This window comes from Amblyomma mixtum, chromosome 8 (assembly GCF_055824585.1).
Source record: "Amblyomma mixtum isolate Tamu chromosome 8, ASM5582458v1, whole genome shotgun sequence".
Lineage (NCBI taxonomy): Eukaryota > Metazoa > Arthropoda > Arachnida > Ixodida > Ixodidae > Amblyomma > Amblyomma mixtum.
This window is the reverse complement of record NC_143019.1, coordinates 77,059,836-77,086,847: the sequence shown is the minus strand read 5'-3', so window position 1 is coordinate 77,086,847 and position 27,012 is coordinate 77,059,836. Positions and strand designations below refer to the sequence as shown.

The 27,012-nt window shown below is 49.1% G+C and overlaps 2 protein-coding genes across 2 annotated transcripts; one reads left to right on the top strand and one right to left on the bottom strand.

Moving 5' to 3' along the window:
• The first annotated feature begins 606 nt into the window (after positions 1-606).
• Positions 607-9,741, top strand: LOC149333085 (uncharacterized). Its single transcript, XM_089558554.1, has 2 exons — positions 607-936; positions 6,572-9,741. The coding sequence occupies exons 1-2, from the start codon at positions 925-927 to the stop codon at positions 8,567-8,569; spliced, it is 2,010 nt and encodes a 669-aa protein (XP_089414680.1). The 5' UTR covers positions 607-924; the 3' UTR covers positions 8,570-9,741.
• A 10,965-nt stretch (positions 9,742-20,706) lies between these two features.
• LOC149333084 (putative protein-lysine deacylase ABHD14B) lies at positions 20,707-24,527 on the bottom strand. Its single transcript, XM_089555983.1, has 2 exons — positions 24,438-24,527; positions 20,707-21,570 (listed from the first exon to the last, which is right to left on the bottom strand). The coding sequence occupies exons 1-2, from the start codon at positions 24,520-24,522 to the stop codon at positions 20,726-20,728; spliced, it is 930 nt and encodes a 309-aa protein (XP_089412109.1). The 5' UTR covers positions 24,523-24,527; the 3' UTR covers positions 20,707-20,725.
• Positions 24,528-27,012: the final 2,485 nt, after the last annotated feature.

Genomic DNA, 27,012 nt, shown 5'->3' with positions numbered 1-27,012 from the left:
TACGGATATTGCTTTCGCAATTACCGCGCTTAACCAAGCTAAGCCACAGCGAATTTCAATTTCCCACCCTTCCACTGGTTGGGCAGTTCTGCACGTTATAGTAAAGTCTGTAGAAACTGTCCTTCTTCCCGCAAGTCCGACTTCACCCGCTTCTGAATTGCGGCAAAAATGTACAGCAGTAGTACAGAAACACTGCATTTTAGAAGAATTTTTGAATTCGGAGTTAAAAACCTTATGAACCTTTTAAGGTCTCCAACCACACCTCATATCAACCATCATCTGTTATTCATCCTAACGTGCTCAGTAAAAGGAGTGCTTTTTTTTTCACTTGCGCGAACATAGCTAATCTTACACAATACACGCCTTTCCTCCGTCCGTGCAACAATTTTCACTTGGTAGATTTTCACACGGCTTCAAAAGTTGAGGTGTGGTTATCCTTTTTAGCCTTTTATTAGTTGGTTAGTAGCACTTAGCCTTGAGTACGTGGCCTTTTTTGCTTCTACGCTTTTCTCATTGCTGCTTTTACAGTGCCTTGCTGCAGGCACTACATTGGTGTTGGGGCTAGTCAAGTTGCTTTTAAGATGATTTTGTCCCGTTTATTTTCCCGCACATGTTTGGAAGTAAAGCGCGCCATTTTGATTTTACGGTGTTTAACGTACGAAAGTGACTGAGGCTATGAGGGACGCCGTAGTGGAGGGCTCCGGATAATTTCGACCAACCGAGGTTCGTTATTTTTATTAACCTCACGCGCTGCGGGCGGCAGTCAAAGAAGAAGTCGAGCGAGTCCCGTGCACAGCGCTGTCCACGAGTTCCAGAAGAAGCAGTTCGAGCGTATGAGCAGGCGCCATCTTACTCCGCCCCCGGAAAAGCTGAACCGCCCCCCGTGTCCCACGTCCCGGGTGCCTGGAGCTACCGCCGCTATCGATGGAGTCCCAGGTTAGTGTCTGCCGCCTACCGTCATGCTTCTCTGCGCTCGCAGCAGCGGTGTAACCGGTACCACGTTCCATTTGCTCACACAGGGACTCTAAGGCAGCCATAAGGAAGTGCTCCAACCTATCCCTGAGGGCTAAGGGGCTCAGAATTTTTCGCCGCCACCAATCAGTGGCGTTGTGAGCGTAGCTCTGAGGCGCCCTTTTCCTTGTTCGGAAGGGGCTTATTGCGGTGCCGTCGCTTGGGGCGGCAGTGTCGCGAGGGCAGTTGATATTCGCGTACGAGTCTGTGCTCCACCTCGACACTACCTGTGACAGCCGATGAACTTGAAAATTATTAATAAATTACATTACCGTCGCCGCAACCGCGTTCGTAGATCTTGGAACACCTTAAAGAACCCCAGGTGGCCGAGAGTAATCCCAAGTCCTCCACTACGACGTCCCCCATGGTTCGTATTATTGCCCCGGCACCAAAAAGCCGTAAAACCGAAAGGCATTGGGAGTAGCTCCTATATTCGTCTAATGTACAGTCTTTGCTAAGAGCAAGCAAACAGTGGGGTTTGTTTCTTACCCTTATAGCGGGGCAATTAAATCATGCCCCTTAGGATCCAAATCTGTGCAATGTGAGGAGAACCATTTGTAGAGATTGCCGAGATGGCAGGGTTGCAGAGTTGGGCCGGCTACTAGGCCTAGCCTGGACCCATGCTAGCGGACGGAGCCGCAGCAGTGAACGCTCTCAAGACCGGAAGCCAAAGACCCTTTATTCTTGCCAGCGTCTCTATTTATAGAGCCGAACCAGCGCCCTCTACATCTCCCCTTCCCGACACATTGACCCCCATAACGCACACGACACAGCTCACTGTCACACAGTCTGCGAGGTTCAGTCACACAGGTTCACAGGTTCAGTCTGCGAGGTGTCCTCACACGTCGGCCGGATCTTGTAGTGCGCCCAGGTGGTGACGAAGAGGGGAGAGCGTCCAGGACTTCTTCTGGCGAAGACTGAAGCATCTCACGATGAGGTGAGGGACCGTGCAACCCTCGAGGTGGTGTAGAAACAGGGCTGCTGTCAAGTGCATTTGTCGGAGACGACAGCGTGCTTGAAGCCTGAGGTTCAGTGCTTGCGCCCGAGGACTCCTCTGATGCTGCTTGAGTTTGAGTAGGCAAGGTCGAGTGCCCGTTCTCATTCCACACAAGCTCTGTCGACTGCGGAACAGAAATGTCATTGACAAAAGGCATCAAATGAATCCTGTTGCGGACTAGAACCTTAGTCGGCGTCTCCACCACATAGCAGCGCGGTCGGGCTGCTGGACTAAGTACCACCGCAGGAGTTTTTACGTCTCGGACCCAAACACGATCCCCAGCTTCTAGATCTCTCTGACGACTGGCTGCATGCCTTTTGCCGTAATGCTTCTTCTGAAGCTGGCGAGCCTGCCGATCCCTGGAGTGGAAAGTCGTAGATGACGGCCATTTGAGTCTCAACTGGCACTTAGCCATTGGCAACCTTGTTCTCAATCTTCTACCTAACAATAGCTGCGCTGGGCTGTAACCAGTGACACCCGGAGTATTACGATAGGCCAACAATCCCAGAAATGGATCTGAAGACTTGGTGAAGATGTCTTTGATGGTGCGAACCATTCGCTCAACTTCACCGTTCGATTGCGGGTAATTAGGGCTTGACGTTCTATGTTCGAAACCATACTGACCCGCAAAGGAGGAAAAGAGCTTTGAAGAGAACTGAGGTCCATTGTCGCTTCTTACTAGCTTGGGTATGCCGAATCGAGCAAAGATGCTTTTGATGGCATTTATAACATCAACAGAAGTTGTATTCTTCAGGTGAATGACATCTGGATATCTCGAGTAATAGTCGACTACCAACAGATAATCATGACCTATGTGTTTGAACAAATCTATGCCAACCTCCTCCCATGGCATCAAAGGAGTTTTTGTAACCATAAGTGGCTCCTGACGAGGGATTCGTGTTGAAGCACATTGTCGGCACATGAGTACCTTGTCACGGATCTGTTGAGACATGCCAAACCACCAAACAGCTTCTTGCGCCCGTTGGCGAGTTCTATTGATACCCTGGTGACCTTCGTGGAGAAGTTCTAATGTCACCTTTTGGAGAGAAGCAGGGATGACAAGTCTATGGTCCTTAAAGAGAATATTATCTATGAGGGACAAATCACCTCTATACTCCCAATACTTTTTCATATATTGTGGAAGCCTTTCCTTACGCGGCCAACCCTGAGTACAGTATTGAGTTAAAAGGGTACATTCTCCATCATGCTGTTGATGGCTGCGAACATCATCAGGACTGATTAGACGAGTCTCAGTGATTGCTGAAATATGCAGCTGTAAGAATTTTTCGACCATATCCACTTGTTGGGGAGGTGAAGCTACTGGAGTGCGAGACAGCGTGTCTGCAGTAGCAAGCTGCTTGCCAGGCATATAAACAACTCGGAACTGATATCGCATCAGTTTGATACGGAACCTCTGAATCCTAGGTGGCATCATGTCAAGATCTGATTTCCCTAGAAGAGTTACTAGAGGTTGATGATCCGTTTCCACAATAAAGGAGATACCACGAATGAACTGGTCAAACCGGTAAATTGCCCATGTCACTGCTAGAGCCTCTTTTTCGGTCTGGCTGTAGCGTTTTTCTGCCTCTGACAGAGCACGAGACGCAAATGCTACAGGACGTAGCTCACCAGTGGGCTGTTCTTGCAAAAGAACTGTGCCAATGCCAAAAGAGCTGGCATCACATGACAGAGTGGTGTTGTAGCTTGGATGATACTTAGCTACACACAGTGAAGACGTGAGCATTGACTTGACCTTGTTGAATGCTAACTCTTGCATAGGACCCCAGTACCAGTCGCTATGCTTATTTAGAAGTTCTCTAATCGGTGCTGTAGCCTGTGACAGGTTTGGAAGGAAGCTACCAATGTGATTCACCATACCAAGAAACCGGCGAACACTATGAACATCTGTCGGAGTTGGTAAAGAACGGATAGCTTCAAGCTTGTCAGGACTCGGAGAAATACCATTTTCACTCACAACTACGCCTAGAAATTCTATTTGCCGCTGGCCAAAACAACATTTGCTTTTGTTAAGCTTTACACCTGCTTTGCTTAGACGATCCAGAACTTCAGATAACTTCTGGTCGTGTTCCTCTTTATCTTTCCCAAAAACAAGAATGTCATCAATCATATTAACAACATTAGATTGGCCTTCCAAGATTCTAGCCATTTCCCTTTGAAAGAATTCGGGAGCAGATGTTATTCCAAACGGTAGACGACAGTAGCAGTAACGACCAAAAGGCGTGATGAATGTAGTGAATTCCTGACAATCTTCCGAAAGACGGATTTGATGAAATCCGGCAGTAGCGTCCAGCTTTGAGAAAACTTTGGCATCACCTAGTTGTCCTAACACCCATTCAACCGTAGGTAAAACGTGCCTTTCCCTGAGAACTTCCTTGTTAAGTTTAGTCAGATCCACACAGAGGCGGTATCCACCTGAAACTTTTGGAACTACCACCAAGCCTGCACACCATGCCGTTGGCTTGTCAATACGCCTAATAACTCCCTGTCTTTCAAGCGAGTCAAGTTCATCTTTAACCACGTTATGGAGGGGCAGGGGAATCCTACGTGGGACGCTCAAAGCAAAAGGTACAGCGTTCGGTTTTAGTCGGATAGTGTACTCCGCACCAAAAGTCCCTATGCCTTCAAAAATATCCTGCGTCGGCAACTGACCAGGAGAATGAGAAGGAGGAGCCTGACTTACTTGCGAACGTGCCAGCGCATCAACGAAATGAACGACTCCAAGAGCTGTGATGGCTGGATAACCCAGAAGTGGCGTCGACTGCGAAGGCAGGACGTAGACTCTCTGCTGCGAAGTGCGACCTTTCCATTCGAGGGTAGCTAAAAATTGACCAGCAACCCTCAACTGCCGGTTGTCTGGACCGGTGAGGCGACCCTCCGGCGCGTCCAGCCGCGACGGAATACCTGGAAAAGTGGCGGGAACCACAGTCACTTCTGCACCAGAGTCCACTTTAAATTCAAGAGGAAGTCCGTTGACCTTGACACACACGAACTTGGCGTTCTCCGTCTTCTCCTTCTTGATAGGATGCACAGAAATGGAGTGCGAGTGTCTTGCGGATGAGCGTTGCTTGGAGACGCAGACGCTCTCAAAATGACCCTTCTTTTTGCAGAATCTGCATGCAGCGTTCCGCGCAGGGCAATTATCACGTGTATGAGCTTCGCGTCCGCAGAAGTTGCAGGGTTTTTCCGAAGCGTTTCGACGAGCGTCTCTCGTTATGGATTTGCGACACGCGGTGGCGTCCGCATGCACAGGCAAAGTACCGTTGTGCGCTCGTTCCTGGCTTTCCTTCTGCGCGTCTTCATACATGCGTGCATGTAAAAGCGCCTTCTCGAGAGTCAAATCCGGCGTTCGGCAAAGCTGTTCCGAAAGCTTAGTGTCGAACAGGCCAACAACGAAGCGGTCACGAACCAGTCTGTTTTCTACGCTGGAAGAGCCGTAATTGCATTTCTTTACCATCGAACGCAGGGTGGAATAGAACGCGTCCACGCTCTCGGATGGTTGTTGTACACGCTTATGGAAGCGAAAGCTTTCATGAACTTCGTTCACAGGATGAATGAAGTGAGCCGTGAAACGTTGTTTAACTTCGGCATACGACGCGCTTTCCAGCTCGGTGAGCCCAAGAGAATAGAGGATGCGGCGCGCTTGAACACCCATGCAATAAAGAAGTGTGCGAATCCTTACTTCATCCGTTGCTGAAGACGCACCCGTGGCGACAGCAAAATCTTCAAATTGCTCCACCCACGATGACCAGGAGGCCGGGTCATCGAAGTCGAACGCTGGTGGCGGCGCTAGGCCAGACAATCCCGCGAATCGAGGTTGCGTCTGAGTCGAAGACGACGCGTCCATGGCGCTGCAGATGGTCTTGGTCTTGAGATGGTCTTGAGATGGTCTTGAGATAGCCTAAAGATTTCAAAAAAAAAGGAAAAATCAGAATCCAAACACTTCTGACACCATGTAGAGATTGCCGAGATGGCAGGGTTGCAGAGTTGGGCCGGCTACTAGGCCTAGCCTGGACCCATGCTAGCGGATGGAGCCGCAGCAGTGAACGCTCTCAAGACCGGAAGCCAAAGACCCTTTATTCTTGCCAGCGTCTCTATTTATAGAGCCGAACCAGCGCCCTCTACACCATTGTCCTAAACTATCTAGACATTTTTGTTTAGAGGTGCCGTAAGGGCTGCATTATACTTTTTGCCGTTGCTTTGTTACATTTGGCGGAGACAGTACTTTATCAAAGAGAAGCATCGGTCTCGCAGGCTTCGCATTCTGCCAACTGCACCGCAGAGGCGTGGACATGGTAAAAAATCGCGTGCCAGAGTGATGTTCCTTTTGGCTGTCTACTTGCACTATTCATTGTAAAATGTCTTTGATCCAGTGTCTGATTGTAGCAATAAGAAAGTTGGCTGGACAGTGCTTTTTACTGCCGTTTGTATCCAAAAGAGAAGGCGATACGAGTTTGCAGATCCTGAACGACCCATGAGGAACAAAATGCAGTGCCTGCGTCGTTCTTACCGCATTTCCCTCTTTTATCTCTCGGTTGTTTGCAGTTTCGGGTTTCGGTGGCGTCAGCGCGTCATCCGTCGACGGCCAACACATACGAGGTGGGCGGCGAAATCGAGTTCCACCGCTGGATATTGGCCACGATGATCGCAGTGGTCATTCTTGTCTTAATCACGGGCCTGGCGTTCCTGCTGGAGAGCATGTGGAACTGGAGCCCCGACCGCAACGACACCAAACCACTCCCTCATCCCGGCGGCGACTTGCTGGGCGGCGTCTCTTGCAACTCGACGCTGTGCAATCGCTACGCTGGTCTCATTACGTCTTGCATGGCCCGGGCGGACAAGTCGCCGTGTGACGGGCTGTCCGGTTTCGTCTGCGGCGAGGGATTGTGCTACGGCCGGCCCATCCAGAGCCTCGTGAGGGGCTTCTTACGGTCACTAGCTGCCGAAGCCCTGGCCACCTGGAGACCGAGGCGTTACCAGAACTGGACCGCCGTCGACCGCACCTCTGCTTTATACAAAGCGTGCCGCAAGAGCGCAGAGCCCGACGGTGAAGCGCAGAGTAATAACCGACACGACGTGGACGTCGCTGAGCTCGCACCGTTCCTCACCACCAACGAGAGCGCTGGTGAGCTGGCGACGCGTCTGGCGGCCCTCTACCAGGACGGCGCGTTTTTCTGGCTGGACGTCGCTCCCACGCGCCGAGGAGTGAAGAGGCGCCTTCAGCTCAAGACGAACGCGCAGTACTTGCAGTACGCTGAGTCCAGGGACTCGACAAGCCGCCGCCGAAGACGTCGCTCACCAGTGGCAACGGAAGCCTCAGAGAAGTCGCACACTCCCGATATCGGCCGGAACATCTTGAATGTCAGGGACCGCGTGTACACGGCGTGGAAAAAAGCGGGAAACCTGCGTGCATACTCTCCGCAGGTTGTAGCCGTCAGGGAGCTCGACAGGTTCGGGCTAAGCTCAGCAACCCTGATGGAAGTGCTGAACCAGGGAGGTACGTTGCAGTATGTCGAGGCTGAGCGCATCGAAGTGGGCAACGGAGCGCTGCTTCCATTCCTGGCAGAGGTACTCCAGATTGAGAACGTCAAGGCGTACGTGGCGTGGGAGTTTGTTCGACACCGGCGAGCCTGCGGTGCTCAGACTGGGATCGAGGAAAAGACGCTCGTCAACAGCTGCTTCGATTGCGTCGAGCGAGTGGCCGGCCTCGCGGCCCACGCCCCGTTCCTGATCGCCAGCCACGATGCTGTGCACCAGGCCAAGATCAGCTTCTTCTTGCAGAGCGTCAGGGACTACATGATTACCGCCCTTGCCGAGGCCAGCTGGCTATCCTCGAAGCAGCAGGAACGCATGACCACTCGCGTCTACGGGATCGAGTTCGTACTCGGAGTACCCGCGCGCCACAACGGTACGTCGCAGCTCAACAACTACTACGAGTACCTTCCGCCGGGTACGGGCAACTTTGCGCGAGACTACACTGATGCCGTGCGGGCTTTTTGGAACTGGTCGTTGAGGCGCGCGACTGATCCGTTCCCGCTGCTCTCCTCTGTGCCTAACGTCCTCAGCACCAACAACACGGTGTACATTCCTGCTGCTGCGTTGGTTCCACCGCTGTTCGACTACGAGGACTCGGGGCCCAAGAACTACGGCTTTATAGGCGTGGCAGTGATGAGGGCCGTCGCGCATAGCCTCGGCCTGACTGGGCTGCAGCCGCTGCCAGATCCGCATGACGTAGAGACGACGGCCCATTTCGACGCCGTGGGCCGGTGCCTGCTCCTGAACCGATCGATGCGTTCGCATTCGTCGCGTCTGGCGGACGTGATGGCCGTGGGCGCGGCGCTTCGGGCGTTGGGGAAAAGGCGGAAGGAGCATCGGGGCGGCGAAGGGAACCGGCTGCTTTTCAACAGCTGCCTGCTGATGTGCACAGCACATGACCCGCGCCGCTGCGACGAACCCGCTCGCCAGACGGGCCAGTTCGAAGACCTCTTCAGGTGCCCGCGTCAGTCGCCCATGACGACGGCAAGCCAGTGCGCCGTGTGGTGAATATGATGGATCATTCATCTTCACCGTTATTTGCGCAGCTGCACCGTTGTCAACGATGTTATTGTTTACTTGTCCGAAATTTTTAATGTGATCCTTATGCCTGTTATAATTTCCTGTACCTGTTTGACAGCATCGCATTTTTATTAGGATAGGTCGGTCTCAAATACTACAGCGCACTTTATAGAATCTTGCTCTGGTCTGCTTTCATGGATGTTCTGTTTCTTTATGTTAGTTTTCTTTGTTAGTTTTGTCGCGCATTTCTGTCCATGATGTTCATCGCCCATGTTTTGTCATTCCGAACGTGTCATTCTAACGCTTTTTTTTTGAGCTGAGGTTAAGCTTCTGAAGCTTTTCAAACTTTAAGTGCTCGACCTTATTCATTAGTCGGTATTTTCATTTTACCATCTAGCGTTACTACTTCCCTGCTGAAAAAAGTTGTATGATGCAATAAACTCATACAGTTTATCATATAAATATCATAGACTTATCATACAAACCATAGGAAATTATCATTCAAATGTCATACATTTCTGTAAAATCATACATTCATCATAGAGATATGTCATAGAATATCATACGAATTGTATGATATATCATACAGATGATATTCTACGATGAATGATCTATAAGGTTATTGCATCATAGAACTTTTTTTCAGCAGGGTTATATCGCCTAAACACTCTTGGATGGGCTTATGTTTCAGGATTGTCAGCTTTGCTTTCGCCTCTGTAATGGAAACTGCCTTGTGTTACACATTTATGAGCAGTCCAGCTGGGAACGGCAGCAAATATGTAATTTTTTGCAATCCTGTGTTTTTTTATAAGCTACATTGGAGTACCCTGAAATATTAGCAGTAATCGGCGCATTGCCCGTCGTGAATTAACCAGTGCACGTTAGAGCCGCGATACTAGGGGAAGTGCACTAGCATGTGAAACTGCAGTCACGTGAATGTGGTTACTAGGGATGAGTTGCTACAAATTTTTCAAGGGAAAATGGGTTATGGGATTGAGGCACGCTTAAGAGTGTAGTTTAGGCTGGCTACTGCGAAGTGTTCACAACATGCTTTATATTGGAAAGTACTGGCGTCTTTTACTCGCACACAGTTGAACCACATTTTGAGGCTTGAAATACAACGACCCTTAAACTTTTTTCTACTACAGCTTGAAAAAATATTAATACTGTGAGGTCGTTCTTGTGCCCGCCCTGACTTCTTTGAGACTGCTTTCCTAAGATTCTTCATCTGGGACCTTTCTTAGAGGTCCCAGATGAAGAATCTTAGGTGCTTGCTAGCAAGATAGCAGAAGGCACACGGGAGGGAACCGTTTACTGTGTTCGCCTGCAGTCCGAACTGTTGTTGCAGTCTAACGTATTCACCTGCATTTTGGAACGGACTCCTAAGGATGCTATGTGCAATGCCTTTTCCGAGGCAGACTTGCATGTCAAAGTCCACTGTGTACGTCTGAACTGTGAACTCTCGTCCCCTCAACGATTCTAAGGTGGATGTGGCTCATGTATCCACGGTGTTCATTGTACTTCTGTGCTCAGTCGCGCGCGCGAGCAGAACGCATGGCTGCATGAATCGGATGGTCTTGTGCCAGCTCGTATTCCAGCGCGAACAAAAGAAAATTGTCCACTTCCGAGTAACATGAACCCTGTCTTCCAGATGGCAGCGATGGCGTAGAGGTAGAGTATCCGCCTTGCGTGCAAGAAGACCGGGGTTCGAATCTTGGTGCCGCGCAGTTCTCCACCGGGTTAAAAAAAAACTCTTTACGTCGACGGAATTGCATAACCAGGCCTCGGGTGCGGGCTGATCTTTGTGACCAGAACCGACAGCGCACTCCTTCACCAGAACCGGATTTGGCCACCCTGGTGTAGTACTTGGCTTCTATGAACTAACCAATTAACCCTCGGCCCTCAGTGCCCAGCGGCAGAGCCGCAACTGACCGGGGCGACGGTCAGAGCTGTCACGCAGCGGAGGGTGCTAAGAGTCATTAACTCCGGACAGGCCACTAGTGGAAACTTAATCTGGCAACGCTTAACGCTAGAACAATTATCCAATGAGGCTAGCCTAGCAGTCCTGTTCGAGGAACTAGCGGGTATTAAATGGGTTGTGATAGGGCTTAGATAAGGCGTGTACAGTACTAATGGGCGGCATTGTACAGCCTTTGACAAAAGTAACCTGGCACAGGTGGTTCCTTCCTTAGCCGCGTAGCGAATCACTCATGGCAGCCCTTAAGCTCTGATTCTGTGTAAAGAAAGGTGAGACCTTGTCCTTACATTATGGCACCGTTCGGTCTTTAGGGCTGCTGTAAATGCTCCGTTATACGTTTGAGAAGCAGGAACTTGTTGCTCGGTTACTTTTGACAAAGGGGGTACATACTGTGCTATTGTGGATTAGCGGACAGGCGAGAACTAGGCGTAGGATTCCTCATCCATCAAAATATAGCTTGCAACATGGAATTTACAGTATTAACGAGAGGGTGGCAGCTATCGTAATGAGGCTTAATAATAAGGGAGTAATTACTCATTGACGTCCACCCGAGCGCAGCCATACGGCTACAAAGGAAAGCTATACAGCTTTCTCAGAATCTCTAACAGCTTTCTCAGAATCTTCGTAGTTAAAGAAAAATTCGTCCTGGTCCGGAGATCGAACCCGGGACCACCGCTCACCGGAGCAGTCGCTCTACCAATTGAGCTAACCGGGACGGCAAGCTTATGGTAGGGCGAGAGCGAATTGAACAATAACTCGAAGTGGGAACAGTGTTGACCAAATGTTTAGGGGAATCCCCCAAGGTGGAGTAGATTTGTAATAAGGGAGTAATTACTCATCGACGTCCACCCGAGCGCAGCCATACGGCTACAAAGGAAAGCTATACAGCTTTCTCAGAACCTTCGTAGTTAAAGAAAAATTCGTCCTGGTCCGGAGATCGAACCCGGGACCACCGCTTCACCGGAGCAGTCGCTCTACCAACTGAGCTAACCGGGACGGCAAGCTTATGGTAGGGCGAGAGCGAATTGAACAATAACTCGAAGTGGGAACAGTGTTGACCAAATGTTTAGGGAAATCCCCCAAGGTGGAGTAGATTTGTAATAAGGGAGTAATTACTCATTGACGTCCACCCGAGGGCAGCCATACGGCTACAAAGGAAAGCTATACAGCTTTCTCAGAATCTTCGTAGTTAAAGAAAAATTCGTCCTGGTCCGGAGATCGAACCCGGGGCCACCGCTTCACCGGAGCAGTCGCTCTACCAATTGAGCTAACCGGGACGACAAACTTACGGTAGGGCGAGAGCGAATTGAACAATAACTCGATGTGGGAACAGTGTTGACCAAATGTTTAGGGGAATCCCCCAAGGTGGAGTAGATTTGTAATAAGGGAGTAATCACTCATTGACGTCCACCCGAGGGCAGCCATACGGCTACAAAGGAAAGCTATACAGCTTTCTCAGAATCTTCGTAGTTAAAGAAAAATTCGTCCTGGTCCGGAGATCGAACCCGGGGCCACCGCTTCACCGGAGCAGTCGCTCTACCAATTGAGCTAACCGGGACGACAAACTTATGGTAGGGCGAGAGCGAATTGAACAATAACTCGAAGTGGGAACAGTGTTGACCAAATGTTTAGGGGAATCCCCCAAGGTGGAGTAGATTTGTAATAAGGGAGTAATTACTCATTGACGTCCACCCGATCGCGCAGCCATACGGCTACAAAGGAAAGCTATACAGCTTTCTCAGAATCTTCGTAGTTAAAGAAAAATTCGTCCTGGTCCGGAGATCGAACCCGGGACCACCGCTCACCGGAGCAGTCGCTCTACCAATTGAGCTAACCGGGACGGCAAGCTTATGGTAGGGCGAGAGCGAATTGAACAATAACTCGAAGTGGGAACAGTGTTGACCAAATGTTTAGGGGAATCCCCCAAGGTGGAGTAGATTTGTAATAAGGGAGTAATTACTCATCGACGTCCACCCGAGCGCAGCCATACGGCTACAAAGGAAAGCTATACAGCTTTCTCAGAATCTTCGTAGTTAAAGAAAAATTCGTCCTGGTCCGGAGATCGAACCCGGGGCCACCGCTTCACCGGAGCAGTCGCTCTACCAATTGAGCTAACCGGGACGACAAACTTATGGTAGGGCGAGAGCGAATTGAACAATAACTCGAAGTGGGAACAGTGTTGACCAAATGTTTAGGGGAATCCCCCAAGGTGGAGTAGATTTGTAATAAGGGAGTAATTACTCATTGACGTCCACCCGATCGCGCAGCCATACGGCTACAAAGGAAAACTATACAGCTTTCTCAGAATCTTCGTAGTTAAAGAAAAATTCGTCCTGGTCCGGAGATCGAACCCGGGACCACCGCTTCACCGGAGCAGTCGCTCTACCAACTGAGCTAACCGGGACGGCAAGCTTATGGTAGGGCGAGAGCGAATTGAACAATAACTCGAAGTGGGAACAGTGTTGACCAAATGTTTAGGGAAATCCCCCAAGGTGGAGTAGATTTGTAATAAGGGAGTAATTACTCATTGACGTCCACCCGAGGGCAGCCATACGGCTACAAAGGAAAGCTATACAGCTTTCTCAGAATCTTCGTAGTTAAAGAAAAATTCGTCCTGGTCCGGAGATCGAACCCGGGGCCACCGCTTCACCGGAGCAGTCGCTCTACCAATTGAGCTAACCGGGACGACAAACTTATGGTAGGGCGAGAGCGAATTGAACAATAACTCGAAGTGGGAACAGTGTTGACCAAATGTTTAGGGGAATCCCCCAAGGTGGAGTAGATTTGTAATAAGGGAGTAATTACTCATTGACGTCCACCCGAGGGCAGCCATACGGCTACAAAGGAAAGCTATACAGCTTTCTCAGAATCTTCGTAGTTAAAGAAAAATTCGTCCTGGTCCGGAGATCGAACCCGGGGCCACCGCTTCACCGGAGCAGTCGCTCTACCAATTGAGCTAACCGGGACGACAAACTTATGGTAGGGCGAGAGCGAATTGAACAATAACTCGAAGTGGGAACAGTGTTGACCAAATGTTTAGGGGAATCCCCCAAGGTGGAGTAGATTTGTAATAAGGGAGTAATTACTCATTGACGTCCACCCGAGGGCAGCCATACGGCTACAAAGGAAAGCTATACAGCTTTCTCAGAATCTTCGTAGTTAAAGAAAAATTCGTCCTGGTCCGGAGATCGAACCCGGGGCCACCGCTTCACCGGAGCAGTCGCTCTGCCAATTGAGCTAACCGGGACGGCAAGCTTATGATAGGGCGAGAGCGAATTGAACAATAACTCGAAGTGGGAACAGTGTTGACCAAATGTTTAGGGGAATCCCCCAAGGTGGAGTAGATTTGTAATAAGGGAGTAATTACTCATTGACGTCCACCCGATCGCGCAGCCATACGGCTACAAAGGAAAGCTATACAGCTTTCTCAGAATCTTCGTAGTTAAAGAAAAATTCGTCCTGGTCCGGAGATCGAACCCGGGACCACCGCTCACCGGAGCAGTCGCTCTACCAATTGAGCTAACCGGGACGGCAAGCTTATGGTAGGGCGAGAGCGAATTGAACAATAACTCGAAGTGGGAACAGTGTTGACCAAATGTTTAGGGGAATCCCCCAAGGTGGAGTAGATTTGTAATAAGGGAGTAATTACTCATCGACGTCCACCCGAGCGCAGCCATACGGCTACAAAGGAAAGCTATACAGCTTTCTCAGAACCTTCGTAGTTAAAGAAAAATTCGTCCTGGTCCGGAGATCGAACCCGGGACCACCGCTTCACCGGAGCAGTCGCTCTACCAACTGAGCTAACCGGGACGGCAAGCTTATGGTAGGGCGAGAGCGAATTGAACAATAACTCGAAGTGGGAACAGTGTTGACCAAATGTTTAGGGAAATCCCCCAAGGTGGAGTAGATTTGTAATAAGGGAGTAATTACTCATTGACGTCCACCCGAGGGCAGCCATACGGCTACAAAGGAAAGCTATACAGCTTTCTCAGAATCTTCGTAGTTAAAGAAAAATTCGTCCTGGTCCGGAGATCGAACCCGGGGCCACCGCTTCACCGGAGCAGTCGCTCTACCAATTGAGCTAACCGGGACGACAAACTTATGGTAGGGCGAGAGCGAATTGAACAATAACTCGAAGTGGGAACAGTGTTGACCAAATGTTTAGGGGAATCCCCCAAGGTGGAGTAGATTTGTAATAAGGGAGTAATTACTCATTGACGTCCACCCGAGGGCAGCCATACGGCTACAAAGGAAAGCTATACAGCTTTCTCAGAATCTTCGTAGTTAAAGAAAAATTCGTCCTGGTCCGGAGATCGAACCCGGGGCCACCGCTTCACCGGAGCAGTCGCTCTACCAATTGAGCTAACCGGGACGACAAACTTATGGTAGGGCGAGAGCGAATTGAACAATAACTCGAAGTGGGAACAGTGTTGACCAAATGTTTAGGGGAATCCCCCAAGGTGGAGTAGATTTGTAATAAGGGAGTAATTACTCATTGACGTCCACCCGAGCGCAGCCATACGGCTACAAAGGAAAGCTATACAGCTTTCTCAGAATCTTCGTAGTTAAAGAAAAATTCGTCCTGGTCCGGAGATCGAACCCGGGACCACCGCTTCACCGGAGCAGTCGCTCTACCAATTGAGCTAAGCGGGACGGCAAGCTCATGGTAGGGCGAGAGCCCTACCATATGAGTAATTACTCCCTTATTACAGACCAATCAGCTTATTGTCCGTTGCCTACAAGGTATTTACTAAGGTAATCGCTAATAGAGCCAGGACAACCTTGGACTTTAGTCAACCAAATGATCAGGCAGGCTTTCGTAAAGGATACTCGACAATAGACCACATTCACACTATCAATCAGGTGATAGAGAAATGCGCAGAATATAACCAACCCCTATATATAGCCTTCATTGATTACGAGAAAGCATTCGACTCAGTGGAAACCTCAGCTGTCATGCAGGCATTGCGGAATCAGGGTGTGGAAGAGTGCTATGTGAAAATATTGGAAGATATTTATAACGATTGCACAGCTACTATAGTTCTCCATAAAGTCAGCAATAAAATTCCAATACGGAAAGGTGTCAGGCAGGGAGACACGATCTCGCCAATGCTCTTCACTGCCTGCTTACAGGAGGTATTCCGGGGACTGGAATGGGAAGAGTTGGGGATAATAGTTAACGGAGAATACCTGAGTAATTTGCTATTCGCTGATGACATTGCCTTGCTAAGCCACTCAGGACAAGAACTGCAAAGCATGATCAATCAGCTAGACAGGCAGAGTAGAACGGTGGGGCTAAGAATTAACATGCAGAAAACCAAAGTAATGTTCAATAGCCTTGCAAGGGAACAGCAGTTCGCAATTGGTATCGAGGTGCTAGAAGTAGTAAGAGAATATGTATACTTAGGGCAGGTAGTGACCGCAGATCCGGATCATGAGAGGGAAATAACTAGAAGAATAAGAATGGGGTGGAGCGCGTATGGTAGGTTCTCTCAGGTCATGAATGGTAGCTTACCAATATCCATGAAGAGAAAAGTATATAACAGCTGTATCCTACCGGTACTCACCTACGGGCAGAAACGTGGAGGCTAACAAAGAGGGTTCAGCTTAAGTTAAGAACTACGCAGCGAGCTATGGAAAGGAAAATGATAGGTGTAACGTTAAGAGATCGGAAGAGGGAGGAGTGGGTGAGGGAACAAACGCGGGTTAATGACATCCTAGTTGAAATCAAGAAGAAGTGGGCTTGGGCAGGGCATGTAATGCGAAGGCAAGATAACCGCTGGTCCTTAAGGGTAACGGAGTGGATTCCAAGAGAAAGCAAACGTAGCAGGGGACGGCAGAAAGTTAGGTGGGCGGATGAGATTAAGAAGTTTGCGGGGATACAGTGGCGGCGACTAGCAAAGGACAGGGTTAATTGGAGAGACATGGGAGAGGCCTTTGCCCTGCAGTGGGTGTAGTCAGGCTGATGATGATGATGATGATGATGATGATGATTACAAATCTACTCCACCTTGGGGGATTCCCCTAAACATTTGGTCGAGGTTTAATAAGACGTACTATAAGCAGCGAATGAAACGCGAACAGAAAAACTGAGGTGGCAATACAGAAACAACCAGTATATTATCTCCTGGAGAAGAAATACAAGCGAGGTTGAATAACACTTGTGAAGAAGGGTTTTTGCACTTTCGATTTAAAATCACCTCAGCTGTTACCGAGCTTCCCGTTGAGATCAATTGTCTTGTTCGCGTTTCATTTGCTGATAGTACAAGCTGAAGGTGGTGCCAGCCTACGCGCCTACATCAAGCCATGATGACCAGGTCGTTGAAAGCCTCTATGAAGACGTGGAATCGGTGATAAAGTAAAATCACAGTACAGTCTACCGATACGCGACTTCAATACGAAGGTAGGCAAGCAGCAGGCTGTAGACCAGGCGGTTGGAGACTATGGCATAGGTTCTATAGGAATAGCAGGGGAGAGTCATTAGTAGAGTTCGCAGATAGAAATAATTTAGGGATCATGAATACCTCCTTCCGCAAACGAGCAATCGGGAAGTGGACGTGGAAGAGCCCCAATGGTGAGACTAAAAATGAAATAGACTTCATGCTGTGCGCTCCTCTCGGCATCGTGCAGGATGTGGAGCTCCTCGGAAAGGTGCGTTTCAGCGACCACAGAATGGTAAGGTCTCGAATTAGCTTATAGATTTGAATAGTGAACGGAAGAAACTAGTGAAGCGGAAGCGCATTGACGAGTTAGCCGCAAGAGGAATTCAGAATTGCTCTACGGAACAGATATTCGGCTTTAACTGAGGACGACAATGTTCAAACAATGAACGATGATCTCACAGCTATCATTGCTGAGTGCGCCGTAAAAGTAGGCGGAAGGATGGTTCGATAGGATACCGACAAAATAGAGATAGCAGAACTATCAATTTAATAAAGTTCGAAGTAGCCGACCGCAAGGAAGTTTAATATGGAGAGAATCGAGCATGCTCTAAAGAACGGAGGTGGCCTCAAATCGATGAAGAGGAAACTATAGGCATAGTTAAAAACCACATGTTTGGTTTTGGTTTATGGAGTTTAATGTCCCAAAGCAACTCAGGCTATGTGGGACGCTGTAGTGAAGGGCTTCGGAAATTTCGACCACCTGGGGTTCTTTGACGCACATTGACAGCGCACAGTACACGGACCTCTAGAATCGACCACCACAGCTGGGATCGAACACGCGTCTTTCGGGTCAGCAGCCGAGCAGTATCCGTCTCTCATATCTCTGTGGACACCTGAGCCGCGCCGCAAAGGAAAGGAGGAAAGTGGGAGCGAAAGAAGAGAGAAAGAGGTCATGGCTTCAGCGCCGCGTTTCTCGCACAACGTTTTTAGTGCCAACGCATGCAGCGCACATCTGTCACTACCGCCACGTAGCTTAAAGCACGATTGAAGTGTCCAGTGTTCCAAGACGGCAGTTGAGCGTTCCAAGCTCCCGCTCCATTGGTTTCGCAGCTTAAAGGGAAACTGCATAGGTTTTAGAAATCAGCGAGCTTAAGGGTTGAATATGTGGAACTTGCAGGTAAAGCATGCGAAGTCTTTTTGGGCTAGCACTTGAAATAGTGAAGTAATCGGCGGTTAAAATCCGGACGCCCTTCAAGCTTCTCCGCAGCGCACAACGCCAAATGGGGGGCGCATGATGATGTCAGCGAAGGTATCGGTAAGTTTCCATTGCACAAACGCCTGCTGAAGGAAAAACAACGCCACCGAAGGCAAACCCTGCCTAGAGTTGTTTGGCAGCGTCTAACGAGTCGGGTGAGAGTGTGGCAGACGACAGCGGTAATTTGAATTCATACCTTCCGTGACGTCAGGCTGAATTTCTCTGCACTCCTCCGGTGCATTGAGCAGAAGCGCAAAATTCAATCGTCGATTATGTCACTATTTTAAATGCTAGTACAAAAATACTTGGCATGCTTTACCTACAGCATATATAGATTTGAATCCTTGAATGTCGCGAAATTATCAAAGAATTGCGGCAGTTGCCCTAAGGGCGACTAAGGTGTCCCCTGCTATTTAGAACGGACAACGGCGACGCCGCGAAATCCAAAAATGGGCGCCAAAGATTAGGTTTAGGTTCATTGGGGTTTAACGCCCCAAAGCGACTCAGGCTATGAGGGACGCCTTAGTGAAGGGCTCCGGAACTTTCGACCACCTGGGGTTCTTTAACGTGCACTGCATCGCACAGCACACGGGCCTCTAGAATTTCGCCTTCATCGAAATTCGGCTGCCGCGGCCGGGATCGAACCCGCGTCTTTCGTGTCAGCAGCAGAGCGCCGTAACCACCGAGCCACCGCGGCGAGGCCAGGGGCGCCAAAGAGCTGCGCTCTAAAACCAGAGAGACAAAGAGGGCAATGCCATTAGCAATATGGATAAGATATAAATATAATGGATAAGTTATTAAGATAAGCAATATGGATAAGAGTGCAGAGGAAGCGGAAGAGATGGTCATTGCTTTCGGTCTGGCTTGTATGCAATCCCAGGTGGTGGTTATAGACAACGCCGAATGTACCCCCCTCCCCCCCCCCCCCCCCCCCCTGCCCCTTATCCTGACCTCGACAGAGCTTCAGCCACACTGCGCCGTCGAACACAAACTCATCCGCTACTCAGTCACTCCCGTTTGGCGCTTATCACCATCCGTGAATTCGACCCTCCTTGCCCAAATCGTAACAATGGTACCCCGGGAACACAGGCTCATATCTTATGGGGGTGAGCCAAAGAACCGCCCCCACACGCCCTACTGCCAGCTCCCACGGAAGAGGGATGGAATGGACGGTTCACAACTACAGAAAAATTACAACAAGTCGCTCTCACGCCGTGGGCCCAAGCAGTCGCCCCACCTGGGGGCCACGCCGCCCCACCATGCCTCATTGATTCAAGTTATGGCAATAAAGTTTATTCACTCAATACGAGTACTCTCGATAAAGGACATTCGCTTCTCTCTTGTTTTCTATATAGGGTAGGAATCACATTTTTCCTTCTCCAAGAAACGAGCGAAAGCTGTGGGCATCAGAAAGAAAATGTTCACGAAGGGATACCCTTTTTTCTTTCTTGAAATTCTTTTTTCCAAATTTTATTGCCTGCCTTTACCACTTTCGCCAATTGCTAACTTTCCCAGTCAATGCAAGGTTTTCCCAGATTGAACGCTGCAAATGAGTGTCCATGTGCCTGTTTTCACTTTTTATATCAACATTTTTTTCTGTATTTTAAACATTCAGTAACATCGCAGAACAAAACCGACATCTCGACAAGTTTATTTTTTTATTCCGCAGTGGGCAAACAGGCGCAGGTTACAACATGCGGTGGAGATGTTAGAACAGTCTAGTCCCCGCCAGTACTTTGTAACACTTCATTTCATTTTCTCCGCCGTTATTGGCTGCTGGTCCAAGTGAAATAGCCCGCGGGGCATGAATCACGCTGTTAGGAGTAGAAACACGACCATGTTGCCACTTCGCATAAACGCGCCCATGTTACACCATGTTACATAGGACGACCGTCGCCCGCTGCGGCGATTTACGCAACACGATGAATGGTTTGACGCACCTGAGCAGCTTTATCGGCCCATCTTCTTCATCATCATAATCATCTTTAATACGCCCACTGCAGGACAAAGTCCTTTCCCATATCTCTTGAATTAACCATATCCAGTGCCAACTGCCCAACCTATGCCCTCAAACTTCCTAATCTCATCCGCCCGCCTAACTTTCTGCCGACCACCGCTAAGGTTCCCTTTTATTGGGGTCTAGTCATTCCTTTGAGAGTCTAGTTGCCCTACCGGAGCTATTTATTCCTCTTGATTTCGTCAAAGGTCATTAAACCGCGTTTGTTTCCGCGTAGATAAAAGAAGCAATTTCACTTTGCACAAAAAAACACCTCTTTTACTTTTCTTAGCACTGTCGCCAGTGTTCACTGCATTTTATATAGCGTTCATATTATCAAACACTACTGCACTACTTACACTACCTACCTCACTACACTACCTCAGTGCAAATTGAAAAATGTCCTTTCCAAAACACCTAGGGATGGCCAATGAATACTCGGGGCATTAACGTTCGATAGTTCGACAAACTCACATCACCACTCTCCTTCCCACATGTCGGGTGCGTAAAAATCATCAAGCCTGATAGTAAATCACTGACCGCGAGCGGCGGTGGCCCCCGCCTCGTGGCGCAGGCGTAGCAGAAAATTATACAGTGCCTGGTGCCACAGGTCAGGATTGTCCAGGTAGGCCGGATGCGAACCCTGGGGTACCTCTACTGCCACGCTGTTGGGAAGCAGCTGAAGCACCGCCGAGCTGGTACTTCGATCATGCTCGCCAAACACCACCAGCGTCGGTACCTTTATGCAGCTGAGGTTGGGAACCTGCTGGGGCAAGTGAGCCTGGAGCGGTGGGTACACTGCAGACTTGTCCACCGGAGCGTCACCAGAATCGCATTGCACTTTCTGCAACACATTCCAGCCGACGGGGGCAACCGGAACGTAACCAGCCATCAGTTGCCAGTGCTTGACCAAAAAGGGCAGGCTTAGCTGGCCGCTCAGGCTTGGGCTTACAATCACAGGACGCTCAAGGTGAAGTGTAGCCAGAATGTGCTGGACAAACGCAGCCGGATCAGGGACTGTGCCGCTCGGAGAATTGCCAAAGCCGGGCATGTCAATGGCCACCACTCGGTATCCCATCAGGCCTAGCGTGCCAAGTGTTCCGAGCTTCAGCCAAGTCTCCGACTTGAAGGCCGCGCCGTGTAGCATGAAGACGCTCAATTCGGGGAAGGCCCCCACAGGGTTCACCTCTCGATAGAAGACAGTGAGGCCATCGACGACGACAGTCGCCTCTGTTGGCTTCACCTGTTTGGCTCCGGTGCTGACGCTGCTCGGTACGTCCATCTTCTTGTAGTCGAATGAGCGCCACGAGCTCTTGACGTCAGCAGAGGTTGGAGGAGCAATGTCACTCTTGGGGATGATGGGTGTCTTCTTGTCTTCTAATGTCATAGGATGAGAAGAGACAAAGGAAAGACATTAGGTGAGGCTAAATAGCAAGCAGCACAAGGTTTAACGCTTGCAAGGAAGGGAAGAGAAGAGGGGAACAACGAACGAAGGGAAAGAGGAAGGGTAACTTAGCATTCAGAGCACGACAACCGCGAAAAACTTTATTCGTATCGCCACTTCAGCGTGCACCCTGTTATCGAGTTTACCTTTGTAACATTTGGGATACTGCCCGCCATCATGAGTTCTGGCTGCGCGTCCAGGGCTCTACAAAGGTGTTCTAGCAGGTTTCGAGGTTCCGAAAAGTTGCGCGGACACTCAGGGCACAGGTTGTTGCTACTAGACATATTACCAGCTTAAAAACGTATGAATGAAAACGTCCGTTTCTGGTCCTTACCATACACATTTGCATTGCACTTGAGAGCCCTGCCATAGCCACAGTCTCCAAAAGTTCTCCTTGTATGGTAGTGACAATCATTAAAGGTGTCTTTATGTGCTTGCTGTGTCTAGATTAGCACAGTCGTCCACACACTTATGTAGAGCGCTCGAACTCCTTCCCGGAAAGCAAGACCTACTAAACTGCACACCTGCACACATGGCACTGCTCCAGCTCGCATGTTCTAGTTCAAGCTTTTGCCGCTAGGATAGAAACATTACCGGCTGTGTGGCGCTAATATATACCTGTTGAGAAAATGGCCTCCTCTTTCATTTTATTTCAAAGAGGGCAGTTTTATCGTTCATCCACATAATCATTATCATCCATTTATCTATGACCACCACTACGGTTTACTGGAGCACTTCTTTGGCAACTGGGAAGAACCAGCGTTGTCACAGACTTCATTTTTTTTCCTGAAATGCATTTAACAGCGTGCTTTCTTCAAATGTGGTCGGTTTCACTTAGTTTCTAAGAATAAGTAAGAACATCTTATTTATGGCACCTTTTACATTTCTTGACCTGATAGCTGGCCTCGTATAATGAACACAAATCGCTTCTGGGCAAATCAAAATGGCGCTTGCCACATTTTACTGCTTCCGTGAAGCACTGTGTGCTCGCTGACCTTCGCCTCCTGGTCCACTTTCGTGCGGCTCTTAGTGAAACATATTATACCTGAATTATTTTAAAGTCTGAGCGGACAGAGATGTCATGAGCGGAATGGGCGAGCTTACCTGACACATCTGGGTCCAATTCTGCGCGGAAAACAAGGTAACTGAATAAATAATTTGTTCAAGACATCACACAAAGAGCTGCCAAAGGTTAAACTGGTACAGACACGCAAAGGTAGTTTTGTGGCCTGTTCGCTACATTGATGCTGTGATACTAAGGCGAAATTACCGGACGCACAGATGTCGGCGTCACTCAAACAGTACAATGGCAGAACAGATTTCACCTTTGCGGTTTCAGTTTCGAACGTGGGCAGTTAGGAGTCAAAATCGACGTCGTGTCACGTGGCCTGACCTAACATGGGAACCGCATGAGAAATCCTAATTGCCCTGACAGCGACGTCTCACGAGAGCATAATTTTACCCGGACGCCAGTGCAAATGCGAGATATACAACCAGCATAAGTCGCGGCAGCCAGCTCAGTTCACTACCTGATGGCAGAAAAAGTAACTTGTAGTCATTGTCTTCGACGAGAGCAGGTGCTAACAGCAGATCGATAGTAGCTAAGACGTTGCACATTACAAAACGGCTCATAGATGATGGCATCAGCACTAAGTTTTCTGCCAAGCGCTTTGGCTGACTGACATGATACCATCTATGCTTGCTTCTATTATTCAAACTGGTCAGCGTAATTAGTCTTCCTCTGGCTACTTGTGTGGCGTAAGCCATAGAAGTAACCCCTTTGCTCCCGAACCTGCTTCGCTTCCACCTTTACTTTCAGCTGGAGAGAGAGGTCTCGACATTCCTCTCCGCTCTTGACCGTTTGCGGCCCGTCGATTCCAGCCCCTTGACTTTTTGCGCTGGACGGTGTGCTCAATATCAGTCGCGGCTTGCTATACTTGACGTGCCATAGCGCTGACCTGTTCTCATTTGGCTTTAGCGACACGTTCGGCCACCTCAGCCACCTTTTCGCCTTCGCGTGCGCGTACATAAAGCTGATGTCATTATACGGGCGAGCCTTCCAATCCAGGGATTCAGTTCCAGAGGGGCCCTAATACTCTGTGCAAGGCTCGAAAGCACACCATCTGGCTTGACGACATTTTACGAAGGCTGTCCATCATGACGGCAGCCAATTTTAGCAACACAACAAGCAAAGCAGTGAGCGTGACAAACTAGTCAAATTTGTTTTCCTTAGAGCCATGCCACTAACGGCTGAGGTAACTGACAGAGAGCCAGAAATGAATGGCGACACAGAAGCGCGAGCACCGTCGTTCTGCTCTCGTACTCTATACGTGTCCCCTTGTGCTAGCGATACATGACAGGCAAGGTGACCTAATGGCGTAGACCTGCATTGATGTCGGCAGAATTACATCCATTATCCAACTGTCTCGTTCTCAAAGGACGCTGAGGACTACATTGCGTCGATGGAGAGGCATACGTAGTATTGCGTGATTTGCAAGCCCAATCGATACATACGACAGAGCCGGTCCCAAAATGCAACAGGATTTTCTGTCACTCTTTCGTTCGGACAGATCTTTCAAAAATATTGCGAAGTTTTCTGTTGTTACGACAGAAATGTCTGTCGTTACGACAGGAGGCTGCTCAATACTGCTCAAAATCCTGTTGCTGCAAAAATTTGTGTTGTCCGATCCCAAAGTACTACAGGAAACTCTGTCGTGACAGAAGAAAATGTTTTCTTCTATTTTCCAATACCTTAGCCCCCGCTTGCTACTATCTGATGTGTAAAAGAAGACACACTCACCATCAGTTTTCCGCGACAGCGCCACGAAGCCAACAGCAGCGCTCAAAAGCAGGAGACCAACAACGGCGCCAATGACCAGCGGCATGTTGGAACTGCCGTTAGCCGCCGCTCCTCTGCGTGCGAAGTTATAAATGCAGACACTCACTCGTTCACTCCCTCTTACTGCCTCACATGCACACAAGCGTGTACGTGCTTTATGAAAATGCGTGACCTTTCACAAAAACGGCGAGTCGGATGGTGGAGCGACAGCGGCTTCGGCCGCGTATCTGTTTTTTCAGCAGCGTCCGCTTCGGCGGACGCGGTTTTTGCTGCGAGGCGCGTCTTTTCTTTTCTTTTTCTCTGTCCTCTGACCTTTTAATTCTCCTCTATCTGCACGCGGCAGCGGTGGTGGCTCGGCTCGAGCCTGTAGGCGGGCCCGTGTAATTTCCTTTTCATCCTTCTCCCAGTCACAACAACAAAAACGGCGACAAGCATGCACTACGGGGAAATTCAAAACTGGCTAGAATGAAAAGGAATTTTCGCGCACAGCGCACGTTAATTCTGGTCACCGCCGCTTATGACTGCACTTTATGTTGTGCTGCAGCCGAAGAAACATTTGTTAGGAGCTGCCTGTTAATGATTTTTTTGGAAAGGATAGGTACAGTTGAACATGGCAGTGACAACAGATCATCCTGTTTATGTCAGGACATTTCCTTATAAAGCAATGTGCCATGGATGAAATAAATTGTTCGCTTATACAATCGAAATTGGGTACTGAAGGAAACCCTCTTGTTCGCAAGCTTGGTGAAACAGGCCCGCATTCAAACATCGACCTGGAACAGAATCAGGCGATAACCCAACACCTTACCAGTTTTAAATTTTATACCTAAATAATTGTTTGCACGCATGCGTACCTTAAAAAACAATGCAAGCACAAGGCTTCTTAAGGCTGAGGTTTGTCGATGTAAATACAAATAAAATTAGAATACTTTCTAGGCGTTTTCGATTTCATGGCGCCATTAATAATCGCAAATTAGCTTCGGAACGTCGCTAAGAGGCGGTTCTCCTGAAACCGCTATCTTAACTCCTGTGCCTTTACCTGTTCCTTACTATATAGGGTATATGCTAGTTTGCATTCTAGAATCGTAGATCTCAGAACTTTTGCCAGAGGACTGAATGCGGAGGCAGGCATTCCTGATTATCTGTTTCCCTGCACCTCCCACTTCTTTCCCTTATATGTGGTAACTTTATCCTGGTGGAGGCTTCTTGTTTTAAATCCTATTGAACCTTATTGACGCTAAAATTACGCTCACTATTGCACTTCCATCCTGCTCAAGAAGGCTTAAAAGGGTTTATATTTCAGAGGCTTGCTTTTATTAACAGATGTGTGTATGTCATGATGTTGCTAAACTTGGGTTTAAGGTATTGAGAGCGCAAACAGAGGCAAGTTAGCTTCGCCACACCGTCCCGAATTCCGTGAAGGGACCTGCATCATTTCTTTACAGAAGCTGTAGCCTGAGACCGCGCTATGCGTGTCATCATTCGGTAGGTCTTTATGTCCATGTTCCACATTCTATCAGCCCAGGATACCTCGATGACTTGGACCGAGGAGTCCCACTAGGAGTAATGGCTTGGCCTGGTTCGTCTAAGCATAAAGGGGTGGTTACAACACCCATGGACACAGACGGCACGCTGCTAAAGCATTTCCCACAGCAAGATGAGGCTAACTACCACCGTGGAAATAATTCGCTGCCTTAATTCCCCGCCTTTGGGAGGCACGCCATCGAAGCTGGGCTTCTCAGCACGGCTCTAGAGCGAATTCGTTGCCTTTTCTGCTATGCGCTCTTATCTCGTGTTGCCGCGTCGATTACCTTCCATTCATTTTCACGGTCGGCTGCTGACCCAAAAGACGCGAGTTCGATCCCGGCCGCGGCGGCTGGAATTTCTTTGGAGGAGAAATTCTAGAGGCCCGTGTGCTGTGCGATGTCAGTGCACGTTAAAGAACCCCAGGTGGTCGAAATTTCCGGAGCCCTTCACTACGGCGTCTCTCATAGCCTTAGTCGCTTTGGGACGTTAAACCCCATAAACCAACCAAACATTTTCGCGGCTTTTCTGTTGTTGGCCATCGACCACACCCGTCTTATTTTGCGTGTGCGCTGAGCGGACCTATGGCCGACTCATAAAGGCGACGGCTGGGGAGGAGGAGGGATGATTTTAATACAGCCCTAGCTGTATTTTCATAGTTTTTCCTATTTCTGCAGATTTTTCACATACAGCGAATGTGTTATAAAGTCCTTCCCCTGTGTCACATCATGCATCAGGATTCCGTTAGTTTGCGGAAAGAATTCTCTTCGGTGCGCCTTTACACTTTTAGTGATACGGCAATCGGCGCAGTGGCTAATTACTAGGTGGTCTGAAATTTTTCTCTTTGAGAGACGCGACCGCAATAGAATCGCTGGCCGAAGAACTATAACATCTTATAGGGAGTCAACGATCACTCCCCATGGATATTAGCCACAAACATACCTGGTGTTCAGTTGTTTTTTCGAAATAAATAAAAGTCTTTTAGATCCGATGCAGAAATTCAGGCTTCGAT